Source organism: Saimiri boliviensis, chromosome 14 (assembly GCF_048565385.1).
Source record: "Saimiri boliviensis isolate mSaiBol1 chromosome 14, mSaiBol1.pri, whole genome shotgun sequence".
Classification (NCBI taxonomy): Eukaryota; Metazoa; Chordata; class Mammalia; order Primates; family Cebidae; genus Saimiri; species Saimiri boliviensis.
The window spans coordinates 52,524,287-52,539,420 of NC_133462.1; the positions used below are offsets into that span (position 1 = coordinate 52,524,287).

The 15,134-nt window shown below is 39.9% G+C and overlaps 1 protein-coding gene across 4 annotated transcripts in view; it reads right to left on the reverse strand.

Annotated features, from left to right (window-relative positions):
• Positions 1-2,794: 2,794 nt before the first annotated feature.
• Positions 2,795-15,134, reverse strand: part of NR5A2 (nuclear receptor subfamily 5 group A member 2) — a 159,677-nt gene continuing 147,337 nt past the window's right edge. For all 4 annotated transcript variants that reach the window (XM_003938244.4, XM_003938243.3, XM_074385070.1 and 1 more), the window contains one exon: positions 2,795-6,536. In XM_003938244.4, coding sequence (XP_003938293.1) covers positions 6,289-6,536 — 248 coding nt within the window. In that variant the 3' untranslated portion in view covers positions 2,795-6,288. The remainder of the gene's footprint in view (positions 6,537-15,134) is intronic.

Below are 15,134 nucleotides of genomic sequence, written 5' to 3' on the forward strand. Positions count from 1 at the left end.
CTAGACCACTGGGGAACAGTGAGCAGGAAGGATCAGGCTGTGCTCGCAGTGTGGTTGATGCACGGGAAGGCTGGAAGGGGAGGCTGTGCCAGGAAAGACCTGGAGGTCATGGTGAGAACTGACTTTTTCCTGAAGATACCAGGCACTAGAGGACTGTAAGCCAGAGAATGACACAATCAGCCCTGGGTAGAGAGATGGCGCTGGCCACTGCGTGGAGTGAGGCTTGGAGTACATTGAGATTGATAGCAGGAGATCAGCCCGGAGGCCTCTGCATAATTCCAGCCAAGAAATGCCAAAGGGCTGCTCCAAAGCTTTAGGGAAAGAGGGGGCCGACTGATTAGGAAGACAAGTAGAAAAAGTAACTGGTAGGGCTTGGATCTGAGGCCGCGTGGGAAGAGGGAGAGGTGCAGAAGAACAGCCTGTAAGGGCTTCTAAGCAGGAGATGCCCATGGTGGCAGGGAAGCTGGAGGGGCTTCAATTCCTGTCGCTAAAGTGCTGAGAGGCCCCAGCCCAGGTATAGCTTGCTGGGCTGGGCTTCACTCTCTGAGGGGTAAGAGAGCAGGCGTGCTCCTCAAAGTCAAGAGTTAGACGCGAATCAGGCATCCACACGTTGCTGCCTTGGAAGGACGACTCCTGTCTCTCCTTGGCTCTGCCTAACTCGATCCTAGGAACCTTCTGGGATCTGATGTCATGTCTGGGGAGCCTGGACCAGGCTCCCCAGTGCCTCCCAGGGCTGACTCAGATCTGATCTGTGCTTGCATCAACTCAGGAAGGGCACAGAGACTCCAATACCTTCAAGCCTCCTGCCTTCTTGATAGTTTAGTTTCAAACCTACTCAAGGGAATACCCAGCAATTAGTCTAATTTCATCCCCCTTTGCCCCTTTCTCTCTTTTCCAGCAACAAACATCCAATGTTTCTTAGATTGGTTCTTTTCTACAAACAAAACCACAATCACAGTCTGTTAGTCACCGAATTATTAATTCCTAACCTAACATAAAACAAATGCCTACGTGAAACAGTAATAAAGCATTGCAAGAATATTTATTTTGAGTGACTAAACTATACACTTCCTGTTCAGTGTTAAGGAAAATTGGTCTTTATTATTCCAGGGAAATGTCAAAATCACTAAGTATTGTAGCTTTCTGACCTGCGTTATGTTGAACAAACTTTCCACATGTTTCTCGTAAAAATATACATCAGAGATGGCTTCAAACTGAACGTCAAACTTAGTTAAAAGTACAAACCTCTTGAAAGTTATTTTGAATATCAGATATAACAATCAAATGCACATCAGCGCGGGCCGGTTTTTCATAGAGGCTGCCTCATGCTGATGGATTTAGCATCTCAGTGCATGGAAGGGAGGCCTCTGCACTCATTAGGGTGAGCCCTGCCAATTGTCAGGTTGGGCTTTGGAGAAATGCTCTCTCCAACAATTTTTTTTTTTTTTTTTAGGTATATAACCCACAAATAAAAACATTTTAAAAAATCTCTGTGCTTTATCTTGCTTGGCCTGTGTGATGATTACCCGAATATATACATATGTCAATATCAAGTTCTACACTGTTCTGTATGATAATTACAGTTCATTTAAATATGAATATATATTCATATTTCATGGACTGTCAGCAAGAATGATTTAAAAAGTGCTTTCTAGTTCGAGGTTGGCAAGGGGGATGTGTTTTGTAGGCCACTACTTAGTTACTTAAAAATCTTAGTTTCAGCCAGTGACACTGGCTTATGCCTGCCATCCCAACACTTTGGGATGCCAAGGCAGAAGGATCACTCGAGCTCAAAACTTCGAGAAGAAGGATCACTTGAGCTCAAAAGTTTGAGACCAAGCTAGCAATATAAGAAGATCTCAGGCCGGGCGCGGTGGCTCACGCCTATAATCCGAGCACTTTGGGAGGCCAAGGTGGGTGGATCACGAGGTCAAGAGATCGAGACCATCCTGGTCAACATGGTGAAACCCCGTCTCTACTAAAAATACAAAAATTAGCTGGGCATGGTGGTGCGTGCCTGTAATCCCAGCTACTCAGGAGGTTGAGGCAGGAGAATTGCCTGAACCCAGGAGGCGGAGGTTGCAGTGAGCCAAGATCGCGGCATTGGACTCCAGCCTGTGTAACAAGAGTGAAACTCCATCTCAAAAAAAAAAAAAAGGAAGAAGAAGACCTCACCTCTACAAAAAATAATAAATAAGCTGAGTGTGGTGGTGCATGCCTGTGGTCCCAGCTACTCGGGAGGCGGAGGTGGGAAAATTGCTTGAGCTCTGGAGGCAGAGGCTGTTGAACCGAGAACGTGCCACTGCACTCCAGCCTGGGCGACAAACTAAAAAGAAAGAAAAAAAAGACGTAAGTTTCGTACCCACTAGACTCTAAGTGCAGTATTTTGGGTTGGACTCCATGGTATCTTTTTGTAGGATCCTAAGAAAAGTTGGCATCTGCTTGGGAAAGAATAAGCATTTCCTGCTTATCTTGGCCTGGGCTGGGGATGGGAAGGGTGGAGTGTGAAGTAGGAGGCTGGACCGTAATGTTTCCTAAACACTGTTAAGTTTTATGGCTCTGTACTGTTTTGTAATTGAGGTTTTATTAATTTTGAAAATGGATTTTGTAGTTATTTTATTGCCTTAAACATCTGCAAAGACACAGTGGTTCTGAAGGAGGCTAATTTCTAGAACACGGGCATTTTACTTTTTAGACTTAAACACCATAGAGTATTAAGGCTTCTTTCTATGTTTGGATTATTGATAAATACCTATATACTGTGAGGTGAACCGATGCCTGACTTTCTCTGATATCTGAAGCAAATCTAAAGTGCCATTCTGGTCTACAGACAGAATGGTACAGTGTTTAAGAGTGTTGATTCTGAAGTCAAACTGCCTGGGTTCAAACTCCTGCTCCTCCTCTGACTAGCGTTATCAAATTGTTTTATGCAAGGGGCTTTAAGAAGAGAATAATAATACCTTCTGGATCTGTTCTGAAGACCAGGTGAAGAGTGAAAAGTATCTATTCCTGTGGGATTCTTTTGATTTCACCCCTAGTCAACTATCTTAGAAGCTTTAGTATACAATACAATGAGGACAACATAAAAACTTTTGAAAAGTATCAGGCTGGGCATATCAATATTTATTGAAATACTGAAAAAAAAATTCCATTTTGTTGGGAAATTCCTGGCAAGAAGTGACATGACAATATGTATTTCATTGATACAGTAAGAAAACATCAACGAGTAACTGACTTCACACTCTAAACATTGCATGGATTCAAGTCCAAGGCAGCTGCAGATCTGTGATACAAATATTCAGACATTACAGATTGTCTGTTTACAAACATAGACCAACCATAATAAACCAAGTTAAGCCAAAAACCTTTATATTTGAGTCTGCTTTAACTGATAAGTCCTGTAATTGATCAGGCAGTTACTAAGTAAATGTCAGGTTACAAATCGGCTAACAATCAGCATTAGAGAAACTTCACTTGTCAACCTTAGGTGAACAGACGCTGGCTGTGATGCATTTTAGCTTATCAGCTCCTGTCGTTGGTGTGATCAGTAGTGTGGATGTCACCCTCTGTGTTGCCGATCTTTCTAAGCAGTCTCATGATTTAATCTACCAGGTTAACAACATGCCAACATGTGACATTTTTTAGGTTTAATTTTCAGTGGGAAATATCTTTAAAATAATAAAACATAGCTGTTAAGAGTCAATGTGGCCAGGCGTGCTGGCATGCACCCGTAGTCCCAGCTATTGGGAAGGCTGAGGCAGGAGGAATGCTTGAGCCCAAGAGTTCGAGGCCAGCCTGGGCAACATGTGAGATCAAGATCCCACCTCTTAAAATATAAAATAAAAATCAATCTATTTGGGTTTTTGGCAACGTTAAAGGCCTTCCAAATATTTATAGTCAAATCTCATAACTGTCTCCACCCATGTTACACATGCATGATAGAACTGTTTCATTAACTGTTGACAACACCATTGCTCTTCACGTGTCTTCTAGCCAACTTGTTTTTCAGCTGGGGAGGGCGACGATGCTGCTGTTCTCTGTAACGCTTTGGGTATGAGCTCTGACCGGTGATGTTGCATTGTCCTTTGAGCCATGAAGATAACACAGGTGACTGAGACTGTGCATGAGTTGACGCCCAGCTTCGCTAATGTGTACCCTTCATGTGGACGAGTAGTTAGAGGTGATTAATAAAAGTAATAAAATAATCCTCTTTGTACACACAGAAGCAATAACTAATATCTTTGGTATACAACTTACAATGCTTGGAAAGGAAAACCAGGTAAGACTCCACCTCGTTGTTTACTTGAAAACCAGAGGAAGCTACAAGTCACATAATTTACAATAGATATTAAATAAACTACAGTAGGAATTATGAAGATTTACAGACATTTCATCAAGTGAATGATTTTAATTCATTAAGACTCTTCTATGTCCCTGAACTAAGTTCCACTAACTTGAGGACATGCTACAGTAAACACATATATTTGGTTTCTTCAGTCTTGGTTATATCTTATACAAAGGTGAAACCAAGAAACAATAAATTAGCATCATAATTGTCTACAGTTGAAACTATGATATACAATATAAATACACTATTCAAAAGCCAGAAACATTTATGAAAAAATTAAGACTAGGAGATACTTTTATTTTTTACAGTTTCTACAAGTGATTGTGCTGCCGATAATCTCAAAAAAATTAAAGTCTGAATGAGATTTCCGTTTTTGATTTTAGTGTCTCACGACATAGAATAATTAAGTACGGTTAAAAATAATTACCAATCAGAAAAATAACATTAAAGAAATAACTGCTTTTGCTATTTTGTTATATCACAGATCCCCCTGCCCCTCAGGACCTAAAGAATGTAAACACTATATCTTATTTGACTTTAAAGTATTAATACTTTATTTTGAACAAATGTTGATCCACTTCTGCACAGCTACCTTTCAGAATTGTGAAACAAGGCAAGACTTTCATACCTGTGGCATCGCATGTTAATAACACGGATAATAGTCGTTTGGAGAATTTGTGATTCTTTGCCCTCCAATATTTGTTCGACAGCGGACTTTGGTCTATGACTTAGACCAAAGTATCACTCTCTTCCTTTCCCCTCCGGGGAAGATTTGAATTACTTTAATATCTTTCCAGCCACATGTAAAAATCATCGTTTCCATCCCAAGTTTTGAAGTTGTTCACTTGCCGTAAGAATAAACCTTGAGTCGATACATCACCTCATCCTTTTCTTTCTCTTTGCATAGATGAACATGCGTCAATTTTGTTTCCAAGGGCTTAGAACTGTGACTATGTGACGTCCTAGCGAAATATGTTTAGTGTTTTATTTTTAAATGAACTACAAACTTGGAGGATGAAAAAGACTGACGTATCCTAACAAGACTTCCTGCCAGAAATTTTTTTTATGAAATCCAACAATGCCAAAGCCACGTTTCAGCAACAGTAGCAGAAATAAGGTCTAAGTCGCTTTAGCTATGGAGCATTGGCTTTAATAGTTTGTAGTCATTTCCCTTAATATTAATTAACACTTAGATAAGATAGAAGAGGGATACTGCCTGCATTTTCTTAACACCATGAACACGCAACAAAACAAAGCTCAGAACATATTTAAAATGGCAAGCTAACAGATTAATAGAATTTCTTATTAGCTGTTTGCAGGACTAAGACACAGACATTCAACATTAGGCTGTTCATGATTTGATGGAGTTACTACTGGGTGTGGCTGAACACGGGTCCTTAGTACAGATTCGGTGACCACAGGGCAGAGGTGCTGGGGCCTTCAAAGGAAGAGGGAGGGGCTATCGTAGGTTCAGCTGATGCATTCTTGAGAATTGTTTCAGTTCAGTTTTACCGTGGAGGAATTCTGTAAGCTCAAATCCCCCACTGTATAAGCCTAATTAATAAGATTAGTTCCTAAATTTCTTCATAGCAGAGATCAGTTTAAATATACAAGAATTGTTCTGTCCATTTGTATTCTGACCGTGTTGGTATCCATCTGTGAGTTCAATCCACTCCATTACAATGTCTCATATATGGAATCCTCTGGGGATGTGAAGCCTTTGATTCACAGTTTGCAATACAAATACCCTGATACATCATTTATTTGCTATTAAGTATTTGATTATTATGCCTTTTTAAATTCAACATCTTTAAACCAAGTTTTTAATTAGCGTTGCTTGGAGCAGTTCCGAGTACTTTTTTTCTTCCGGTCCTTCTTCCCCCTCCCCACTCCCTCCAATCTCTTTTTGTTTTGAAAGCAGAGCTCCTAGGGGTTGTCACTTATGCTCTTTTTGCATGCAACATTTCAATGAGAAGGTTATTATAGGGCACATCCCCATTCAGGTGTTTGTAGTAGAGGTATTCTTCGGCCTGCATGCTGATGGCCCGGATTTCGGGTAGTCGGAGAAGTAGCTGTCCAAATTTCTCTGTCTGCTGCGGGTAGTTGCACACTGTGTAGTCCAGAAGGGCGGCATTGACTTGTTCCTGGACACCTTCTACCAGCTGGAAGTTTTCAAGGTTTTTGACATCTGCATTAAAAAAACAACAACAACAAAAAACACATTTCAATAGCATTTTAATTCCTGTTTACTAAAGCAATGGGTTCAATTAATGGATATATTTTCCTTTTGACATAAAGCACTTTTTACATGCTGCTGAATATTCAGTAAACCCCATTCACCAAGCTTCCTGGGAAAAGGATCACAAAAGAGCTTTAGAAGAATGTCTTGTTGAATATTCTGCATATACCTCAAATCAATTAGACACCAATGGATTTTGAGCAAGGTCAACTCTTTTCATATCTTACAAAAGGAAAGGTTTGAGGATTCCTAAAGTAGAGGGATCTTAATATATTGCCAGCAAATGAGTCCCTGGAGAAAGACCTATCTTAACCCAGTATATTACACAATTCATATAATTCTGTATTAATTTTTCTGACCCAAGGTGAAATCTGTGTCCAGGGTATGATGTAGTTAATTCTAATAAAAAGTGACAGGATTCTTGTTTCTGTTTGACATTTTCTAAATGATTCTGAAAGTCTTTGACTTGTCTAGCCTATGCTAATGAACCATCTGGTTCACTCCAGTGACTGCCAACGGAATATTCGCTACTGGGAACTCTCTAAAATATATATCTTGGTGACTAATGATCTTTATCAAATGAAAGCCTTGTCCTTTAGGCAGAACACAAGCCAGGATGGTCAGTGCCCTTTAACCTGAATGTGGTTTCAAAAGTCTGATCCTGTGTGGGTTTTCTTCTTCTGGTCACTCACGTTGGGAAGATGAGCACGGGCACTTCATTCCACCTAACTCCTGGTGACTATGCAGCTGTTTTTAGACATCTGCCCTAGAGGTCCTTATAAATACTGAATAAGAGAGAAAGCCAGAATCAAAAAAGACAGACTGACCTGCAAACACACACACAGACAATAGGCAAGGGAACATGGGATGCTGGCATTTCTCTTCTGGAGTTTATTTATGTTAACAGTATGACTTTTCTACGATGTGTACATAGAAGCCTCTGGAAGAAATACACAGATATGTGTGTGTGTTTACATACACCCATGCTCAGAAAGTAAACAGATGCAGCCACCCTGCCCTGCTTTATTTTCAAATTGGAACAAAGTAAATAAGAAAGAGATTCCGAAGAAAACCACACAGTACCGTGACTAAAAGGATAAAGGTACTAAACTCGGTTAAAGTAACTCATACCCACTGTATGCTGTTTTTGGCATTATATAGTGTTCGATGTAACCTACAGATACGCACGTGTCCATCTTGCAATTTCTAAAGGCTTTACACTAGGCAGCCATACGTTCACTGTTGAAGTGTGTTCAGGACAATTTCAGTGTTTACATTTGGGACATAGCTTTGCATTAAACATGCTTCCTTTTTCCATCCCCAAGTCTCTGACCCAGATTAAAAGCGGTGAGGAATTAGCATGGAAATAGATACCTAGAGAGTTGGTACCAAGTCTCTTTCAAAGAGAGATGGGAGACTCAAACATATTTGATTATTCATTAATGAGTTGTACAAACAGATAAATACTACACAGTCAGGAGCTCTGCATCTTCTGGTGGCGTGTAAACTGGCAGCCACATTGGTGTGCTCTGGGCATGTTACACATGTGGCAGTTTACAGTTAGTAAAGCGTTTTCTACCTGTCTTATCTATTTTTTAAATGACTTTAAGTTATTTAAAAATATTTATAAATATGACTGTGGATCCAGGGTCATACTTGGTTCAAAATTACAAAATATAAACAATCAGAAATACCTTCAATATGTCGTACCTTGGTACATGACAAAAAAAAAATCTACAATTGTGTTGTATTATAGCTATTAAAACGTGACTATTAAAAAAATTTGAAATGGAGTATTTTATGCTACAGTGAAAGATACTCTTACCAGCAAGCAAAGCTAATAATAGTCAGAGAGCTTCATAGAAAGGATGTAGAAATTTGCACAGTATTAATATAAAATGTAAGAAAAATGAAGAATAGCCTTTTTAGAAAGTTGTTTGAAGCTTTCCTTTTTTGATAAATGTATTTTTTGAGAACGAGTTTTAACATTCTGTGATAAACTATGCCACTCTGCTAAGAAAAAAAAAACTGAAAGAAAACTACCAACATACATCATAAGTTTTGGTTTATCCACTTACTATTACAGAATGATAATTTAGAGTCTTCAGCTCAGCATTCGATGGTTTCTTTCTTTTCTTTTCTTTTCTTTTTTTGAGGCGGAGTCTTGCTCTGTGTCTCAGGCTGGAGAGCAGTGGTATGATCTCGGCTCACTGCAACCTCCACCTCCTGGGTTCAAGCAATTCTTGTGCCTCAGCCTCCCCGGTAGCTGGGATTACAGTTGTGTGCCACCACGCCCAGCTAATTTTTGTATTTTTAGTAGAGACGGGGTTTCACCATATTGGCTAGGCTAGTCTCGAACTCCTGACCTCCAGTGAGCAACCGACCTCGGCCTCCCGAAGTGCTGGGATTACAGGTGTGAGCTACCTTGTCTGGCCTCGATGGTTAATTTCTATGAATACTGGTTCCAACTGACACCCCAAAAGTTTGGAAATATATGCAATTTTTTTTTCTGGTAGGAAAATATATAGGTTTCTTATACTTTAGCTAAACATACTATTTTTTGCTAAAGCTTATCAATATTGAATCCACATGCCTGAGTTAATTATCCCATTAAGCTATTTTGCTGAATGTTACTATGAAATAATAAAACATATGCTGCTAATCATCCCAAAGATTCTTACTTGCTGAATGTCTATATTGTTTGTACGTCTATACATACGACGATGATCCTGAAGCAGTTCTGATTGAATTACTCTCATTTACTGACCATGTCGTTCCTGGATCATTGCTCTGCTGCCTGCCTGGGTTCTGGCTTCTGTCTACCTAACTGTCCATCTCCCTATGCAGACTGTAAGCTCCTGGGGCCGAGGGATATGCATTAGTCCAGCCATTCCTGGACTAATTAATGCATATCCAATAACTCTTTGCTTCATATTCTTGGTGTATTTATCGAGATTGATATAATTGTGAATTTGACCTGTGAAATTATTTCACAAGCCGATTTCCTTTCTAACTAAAAACTGATCTTCAAAATGTTGACATATATGTAATGGATCTGTCCCTGAACTAAAATACTGTACTTTAAAAGTCATTGTGTTTTCTATTCAAAAAGTCCTCTGATGAATCCTTTTGTGATCTAAATAATAAAGTTCTAATTTACAGGCTTTGCAAATGAGCATTTTCGCTGGTCAGTTTTGTGTGAAAAGAAACATGCCTATGTTCTCATTCAGATTGGAATCAGTCCCTGGCATCCTGCGGACTGGACCTGACAGGTAGACCCTGGATTTTCCACTATGACAGTTCATAAGGACCTAAAAGCAATGGAAAAGATTAAGTGCTAAAATACAAATGATACCATCACCCAGAAGACCCGGGATTTTCGCTCGTTTATCTGGTTCACTTGTATTTACTTTTTAGGAAGAGTTTAGACACTTATGTGTGTTTCCTCAGTACCCACAGAATTCGTTTTGATGAAAATGCATGCCTTTTCATGAAAATTAAAACATGGATCGAAATTTAAAATCTTCACCATTTTCTCTGGAATGTCCCGCCTACAAAAATCAAGGCCTATTCCACATTAAGTAATAAACGGTAGCTGGTAACTTGGGAAGTCTGAACTCAAACATAGCAGGAGTCTCTAACACCAGAAATATACAAATGAATTGACATTAAATTATATGAGAAAACCAAAATCTAGACAAATGATTACATGTTCTGGAGTTCCCAGAAATATATGTTTTTGAAATTTGCTGTTTGGCTCTCATATTAAATAGCATTGTCCCACATCTGGCTTTTAACAAAAGACCCCCAGTTGGAGGAAAAGAGAGTGATATAAATCAAAGTTCCACCGTTTCTTCTGTGGCATTTTATGCTGGATCGCAGTCTCCTGCATTTGGCAATCCGTGTGTTCCTTTGAAATTTATATAAGCTTCATTTTCATACAATTTAAAAACACCAGTTAATGAACCTGATCATTACAAATTCTGAGTTGGAAATAGTATGTAAACAGACAGAGGCATCCCCAATCCTTTCTCTATAGCCTTTAAATTTTGATGACTGGCAGGAGCATTTTGCGCTTCTCCTCTTAGTATCAATCTCTTATCATCTATTCTACTTTATTCACTCAGGGACTAATTACCAACTTTTTATATGAAGCAGCATTACGATAAGCTCACAGTGGGGTGCTCAGATTTTTTCTATCCTTATTGGAAAGTAAACCCTTAGGTCTTCTTGAATATATTACAGTGCTGACTTTTCAGTCATCCACAACATCAGGCTCTCTCTAAAGATGAAGATACTCATCTCTGCCTCCCTGGTAGCTGCCATAAAGGTGCAGCCTGTAAACCTTCCCATTCAACATGCTTTTTCAGAAATGGGTCCTCTGCTGAGCCAGGGGGCTGGGGGCTGTGACGCTCAAATGGCGTGTGTTGGCTTTTGCTGACAAGGTAATTATCTTTGTTAAATTTCCATAAGTGGGAACAAATTCTTAGTCTTTTTTTTTTTTTTTTTTTGAGACGGAGTTTCGCTCTTGTTACCCAGGCTGGAGTGCAATGGCGCGATCTTGGCTCACCGCAACCTCCGCCTCCTGGGCTCAGGCAATTCTCCTGCCTCACTCAGCCTCCTGAGTAGCTGGGATTACAGGCACACGCCACCATGCCCAGCTAATTTTTTTGTATTTTTAGTAGAGACGGGGTTTCACTATGTTGACCAGATGGTCTCGATCTCTTGACCTCGTGATCCACCCGCCTCGGCCTCCCAAAGTGCTGGGATTACAGGCTTGAGCCACCGCGCCCGGCCCTTTTTTGTCTTTTTAAAGATTATTAACTTTTTCATTTAAAAAAACTGACTAATGCTATTGTTTGATTTTTAAAAAATAAATAGGGACAGTTCTTGTTCTGCCACCCAGGCAGGAATGCAGTGGCACCATCATAGCTCACTGCAGCCTTGAACTCCTGGGCTCGAGTGATCCTCTGGCCTCAGCTACTGCCGGTCCCAGTAACTGGGAGTAGTCGGGATAAATTACTCGTGTGAGCTGGCTTATCTAATATTCTAAAGGACGTAACAGTGGAAAAAAGAGGTACCATTTTGCATGTAGAAAATACTTCTTTGTAGCCCCCAAAAAGTATTTTAAAAAATCATGTATCCCCTCATCCCTCTATGTTGCCATCTAAAATTTTTCATGGGAAATTAAATAGTTGACAAAGTACGCATTTGCTGGTGTTGTATAAATATTGGTATTTTAAACATATCCAGTACCATTTAAATATCACCACGATTTGACACCTTTCATTCATTTATAAAAATAAATGAGCTAGTTTTTTAGTAGTTGAACATTTTAAATTGGCTTTTCTCCTTCTGTATTTCCGTACCACTTTCAGCTAAGAGTCCTGTCATAACGTAATCTATTATGCCTGACATCTTTTAATCATTCACCCCCATTATCTTCTTGTCAACAAAAAATATAAATGGAAATAAGTTTTTTTAGTTATGTTATTTCAGTCCAGAACAAATGTTACTGGTATATAATGAAAATATTAATATAATTCTTTGATGATTAAAAATTGTTTTATTAGAATGTTCTTTAACCTAATTAGTTCATTTATCTAAGAGTACATGAATGTTATTTACAGCTGAGATGGGGTTCAACCTCAGTTGTATTCCTTGTTTCACTTCTTTATAGATGTAAGCACATAAATTCTATGGGACTAGAAAGAAGTATGTTAACAAAAAAAAAAAAAAAGAAAATACTTCTTTGCTTTGAGGTCTCTAGAGAGATGACAATCTGTAAACTGCCACATGATTTGCCCCCAGAAGGCCCTTTCCTCTGGAAAAGGAAAACACAGATTTTCTGTAAGGAGCCAGTGTTCACGATTATTTTTTAAAGAGCTAAATTTGGATAATCTGTATAACTAATTTTGTAAGAACATCTGGAAGTTGGAGAACATGTTAGTTCCTTTCATACGAACAAAGTTCATGTTTAAAATGAAGTCAGGGCTGTTTAGGGATCGGGGATGGGAGGGCAGGCTAATTTTGGTGCTGACTCCTAAACTTAGATTCTCTCTCCAGTTTCCAGCAAACCCCGAAACTCAAGATTTTAAATTCATTATCAGAAGTCCCTTAGGATAATATGGGTGGCTACACACACACATACACACTAACCCAAGAGTTATTTTTACCAACTAGAACATACAGTTTTGTGCTTCCATAGACAAATTAGTAATAAGAAAATGCAGCCCTTTGCAGGAGCTATCTAAAAAATGGTGGATCGCTTCAGCCCAGGAGTTCGAGACCAGCTTAGACACCACAGCAAGGCTCCTGTCTCCCCAAAAAATAAAAATAAAAAGTTAGCTGGACCTGGTGGTGTGTGCCTGTAGTCTCAGCTACTTGAGAGGCTGATGTAGGAGTATCCCTTGAGCCCAGGAGTTCAAGGTTGCAGTAGGCTATAATTTCGCCATGCACTCCAGCCTGGGCAACAGAGTGAGACGCTGCCTCTCAAAAAAAAAAAAAAAAAAAAAAAAGTGAACAGAAAATGTATATACTATGTATGTACACAGAAATAACAAGCCCTTACAATTGATTGGTGCCTTGTCGTTTACAAAACATTCTTAACATGCTTTATTTATTATTTCATACCTTTGTGTATACATAATACACACATTCATTCATTCATTCATTCATTCATTCTCAGTCAGTCTGACAGCTCTGGTCTGGGGGTTGGAAATATGGAAGTAAAAGGCACAGTCTCTGTGTACAATTAAGCTCAATTAATGTGATACAGATAAGCAGTACCCACACAGGATGGGCAGCTAACACAGGCTTCAAGAGAAAAGAGAGGTCCCTGAGGGAGGCGACACCTGAGAAGTTTTGAAGGATGAGTTAGGATGACCTGAGCAACACGTGGAAGACAACACACATCGTAGCAGACAGTGGCCTATATACAAACCCTAGAGAAGGAAAGAACAGAGAGGTCTTTGACACACTGCTAAGCAGCTCAGCCTTTGTGGAGAAGGAACAGGTGGGCAAGATGAAGATGGGCCATAAGGTTTAAGACTGTGAAGAGCATTGCATGTCAGATGGCTCGGATTTTGTTCTGAAAGCGAGGCAGAAACACTGAATGTTTTAGGAAGATGAAAATGGTCAGCTTTCTGATTTAAAAAAAAAAAAAAGAAAAGAAAAAAATTCTGCCAGAAGCATGTAGAAGGGACTGGGATGTGTGGGAGGGTGAGGAGAGAGCAGGCTCATGGAGGGAGACCGGCCCAGAGGCTGCTGCGGGGACACAGGTGAGAACCATGGCGGCCAAGGAGGTGAGAAGGGACTTGAAAGGCACCAACGTGGTCGATGCAAGGGGGCTTGTTGGCCTTGGGTTAATAAAAAGTAAGAGACACAGAGAGAAAGAGTGAGGGGCCTGGCTGGCTTCCAGATGTCTGTTAATGGGGGAAGGTGGCGACCATCACCAAGGCAAGAGCAGCAACAGATTTGAGGAGCAATATTGAAGGAGCCTAGGTACAGCCATGTTGAATTTCAGAAGCACGTGGAATATTGCCTGAAGATGTCCAGGAAATGGACAGACATACAGGTCTAGACCTCGAGATAAAGGCCTGGGCTGGAGGTATACAGATTTGGGACTTGTCAGTGTACAGGTGGGGGGTGAAATCCCAAGAGTTAATGAGAATGTGTAGAAAACAGCTGACCTAGGAGTGGGATTCAGGAGAAGCTAAATTGTAAAGGATTCTACCTAGAAGGTGTTATAGCAATTATGAAATTAAGAATCAGAGGGATTAAATGGCTTTCCCAAGATCTCAGTTAGTAAGAACGAGAGAGGAAATAACACTTACCAAGCACCAGCTAATGTGACAAGTGTCTCTAACATATGTTTTCTCATTTAATCCTCTTAAGAATCTTATGGGGAAGTTATTATTAATACCATTTTCCCGATGAGAAAACAGAGGCTTGGAAGGGTTGAGAAACTCATCTAAGATTTTAATGGTCTTAAGAAGATCCTGAATTTATGACCAGGCCTGACTAACTCTAAAGTCCTTATGGCCTCTACCACAAGGCTTCCCTCTGGCGGAGCAAGACTCTGAACCCTGCAGGGCTCCTTATTTTAAAGTCCAAGAGTTCTTTCCCCTATAGTGTGAATGCCTGCAAGTTTCTGTCACTTGCTAGAGTTGGAGAATGGGATGTGCTGGTTAGTCAAATAGTTCCATTTCTAAAGGGTCTCATGATATGCGAATGCATAGTTTTCAGATAATCTGAATGAAACAATATACATTTGACATTTATATTGCCATGTAACACAACTTAATGTTTGACCGTTTTAAAGGAGATTTGACATCTTAAATGCCACAAATCACTATTAGAAATAAAGTCAAGATGGAGACTGAGCACAGTCTCATGTCGCGGGGCACCTTTGTGGGGACTTAGATGGACCAGCCCCCTCCCCAACCCCTTCCTATTGTATTGTACAGGTGGCAAGGCTAAGCAATAAGAATTTCTCCCCTTTTGCCTTTTTTAAATGTGCAAGGCTTAGAAAAAAAGTTCCCACTG